A 2,334-nucleotide genomic window follows, 5' to 3' on the forward strand; every position below is an offset into this window, starting at 1 on the left:
AAGCGCAGGGGTGGGGCTGGGGGCGGGGTGGGACCGAGGATGTGTGTATGTGCAGCAGGCGCGAGCAGGAAAAGAGGCGGTCAGCATGCGTGTGGGTGCGTCCGTGCGCCTGAGGAAAGTGTGTGTGAGAGTGTGTGTGGATGTGTGTGGGGCCTTGATGTGTGCGGCCGGTCGCGGTGGAGGCAAAGCCTGTGCTTGGCGTTGCGCTTCCCACCACAGCCAGGGCAATGTCATGCCCGCCAGCGCCGCGCTCTGCTGGCAGCCCATTCCCCTGCCACCTGGCTCCCCCTCGCGCCCCTTCCCCCGCCCGCCCGCGCACCTGTCCAGCCGCCGCCGCACCCTGGACCGCTCCGCCGCCGCCGCCTCGTGCTGCTCCTCCACCCGCTGCAGCTCCTCCGTGGCAGCGGCGACGGCGCGCGAGGCCTCGGCCGTCTGCTCCTTGCACTGGTCGTACTGCTGTTGCGCCCTGGGAGGTGGTGTGTGTGTGTGTGTGTGTGTGTGTGTGTGTGTGTGTGTGTGTGTGTGTGTGCGCGCGTGCGTGCATATATCTTGTGCGCGCGTGCAAGTTTGTGTGTGTGTGTGTGTGTGTGTGTGTGTGTGTGCGCACGCGCGCGCGCACGAGCGTGTACGTGCGTGTGCAAGCGCGTGTGACTGAGAGAGAGGTAGCAGAGCCCTGGGATGTCTGCTGAGTCGGGCCTGCAGACGGAGTTTCGGCGCGCAGCCAGATGGCGCGCACCATTCCTCGCGCGGGCAGCCCGCCTGTCTTGCACCCCCGACTGCAACCCTCGATCCCCTCCCTTCGGCCTGCAACCCCACCTCGCCTCCCTCTCCTGCGCCTCCGCCAGCTCAGCGTCCCTGTCGTTCATCTCGCTCTGCGTCTGTGCGACCTTGCCGCGCAGCTGCAGCACGCGCGCCCCGACCTCGTCCTCCTCGCCCTCCCCGCCGGCCTCGGCCTGCTGCTGCGCCAGTGCCTGGGTCTGGGGTGGGACGGGGGTGGGCCGTGAGGGTTCGGATGCGTGAGTGCGTGCAAGTAATCAGGTGCACGTGTGTGTGTGTGTGTGTGTGTGTGTGTGTTTGTGGGTGTGTGCATGTGAGAGCGCGTGTGTGCGCACGTGTGTGTCGAGTGCATGTGGATGCATGTGTTTGCAAGCTGGTGTGCGTGGGCTGTCGAGGCGTTGAAGAGGAGTGCTGCCATGAGGACGTTGATCGGCGCGAGAGAGACTGGGTAGACAGGGGGTTCCCCTCTGCGAGGGGCCCTTGCAGCATGCAGCGACCGGGGGCGGCCCGCACGCGGCCCAGCAGGGAGTGCCGATGAGGGCAGCCGAGAGCCGGCGGCGCCGCGCTGGCCGCGGGGGGTGCATCATCAATCAATCATCTGATCTAGCGTCCAGATCCGAGGCGCGAGACCGCCTCATCTGCGTTCTCAAGCAGCCAAACGTCAGGCGCGGCGCATCCCAGCCACGCCCCGCCGGCTGCACCGTGCCCGCGCAGCCCCGGCCCTCCACTCATCCTTAGTCACCTGACTGTTGAGCGCGTGGACCTTGCTGTCCAGGCTGTTCCACCGCGCCCTGGCCTCCCGCTGCTGGGTGAGAGCGCGCTGCCCGCGCGCCTGCGACTGCTGGCGCTCCGCGGTGATCTGGGCCGTGCGCTGGCGCAGGCCCTGAAGCTTCGTCTGTGGTTTTTGTTTGGGGGGGGGGCGGCACGCGGGGTTGGGGGGTTTCAAAGGAATGATCTCAACGCTACGTTCAGCCGGCCATTGAGCGATTCTCCCGACCCATCATCAGTCATCGCTGCCGAGGTGTGACGGCGAGCCGCTGACAAGTCAGCAAGACGGCGGCGTGCCGACAAGCCCGCTCACGTTGCAACCTGCCTGCCGAGGGGCATGGAAATGCAGCACGCACGCGCGCGCACTCACACACACACACGCGCACTCACACACACACACACACACACACACACACACACACACACACACACACACACACCGCTGCTCTGCCAGCCTGAGCAATGTGCTGGAGCAGCAACCCCGTTAGCAGCCACAGGCGCTAACAGCGGCCGCGCAGGCCAATCCCCACCGTCTGCCCGCACCTGCTCCGCCCCGAGCGCCTGCTCCACGTCCCGCAGCGCCGTCCCCACGTCGCCGCCCAGCCGCGGCGCCCCCTGCTGCCTGTACGTTTGCGTCGTCGGGTGCTGCGCGGTGGCGGCAAGGTGGGGCAGGCGCGAGGGCGGGCGCGGGCGCAGGGGAAGGGGTTGAGGGGTGCAGCCGGCAGGGGCTTGCGAGCAGGGCAATAGGGGGTCTGCGCGGCAAGCGTGCGTGCAGGCGGTGCAGCCGCC

General features: G+C 68.0%; 1 protein-coding gene across 1 annotated transcript; it reads right to left on the bottom strand.

Moving 5' to 3' along the window:
- Window positions 1-80: 80 nt before the first annotated feature.
- On the bottom strand, window positions 81-1,788 carry MNEG_16294 (hypothetical protein; the record flags this gene model as incomplete). Its single annotated transcript, XM_014035236.1, has 5 exons — window positions 81-109; window positions 279-466; window positions 817-977; window positions 1,520-1,672; window positions 1,744-1,788. 5 exons carry the CDS (start codon window positions 1,786-1,788, stop codon window positions 81-83), a joined length of 576 nt encoding a protein of 191 aa, XP_013890690.1.
- Window positions 1,789-2,334: the final 546 nt, after the last annotated feature.

Source organism: Monoraphidium neglectum, assembly GCF_000611645.1.
Source record: "Monoraphidium neglectum strain SAG 48.87 unplaced genomic scaffold scaffold06211, whole genome shotgun sequence".
Classification (NCBI taxonomy): Eukaryota; Viridiplantae; Chlorophyta; class Chlorophyceae; order Sphaeropleales; family Selenastraceae; genus Monoraphidium; species Monoraphidium neglectum.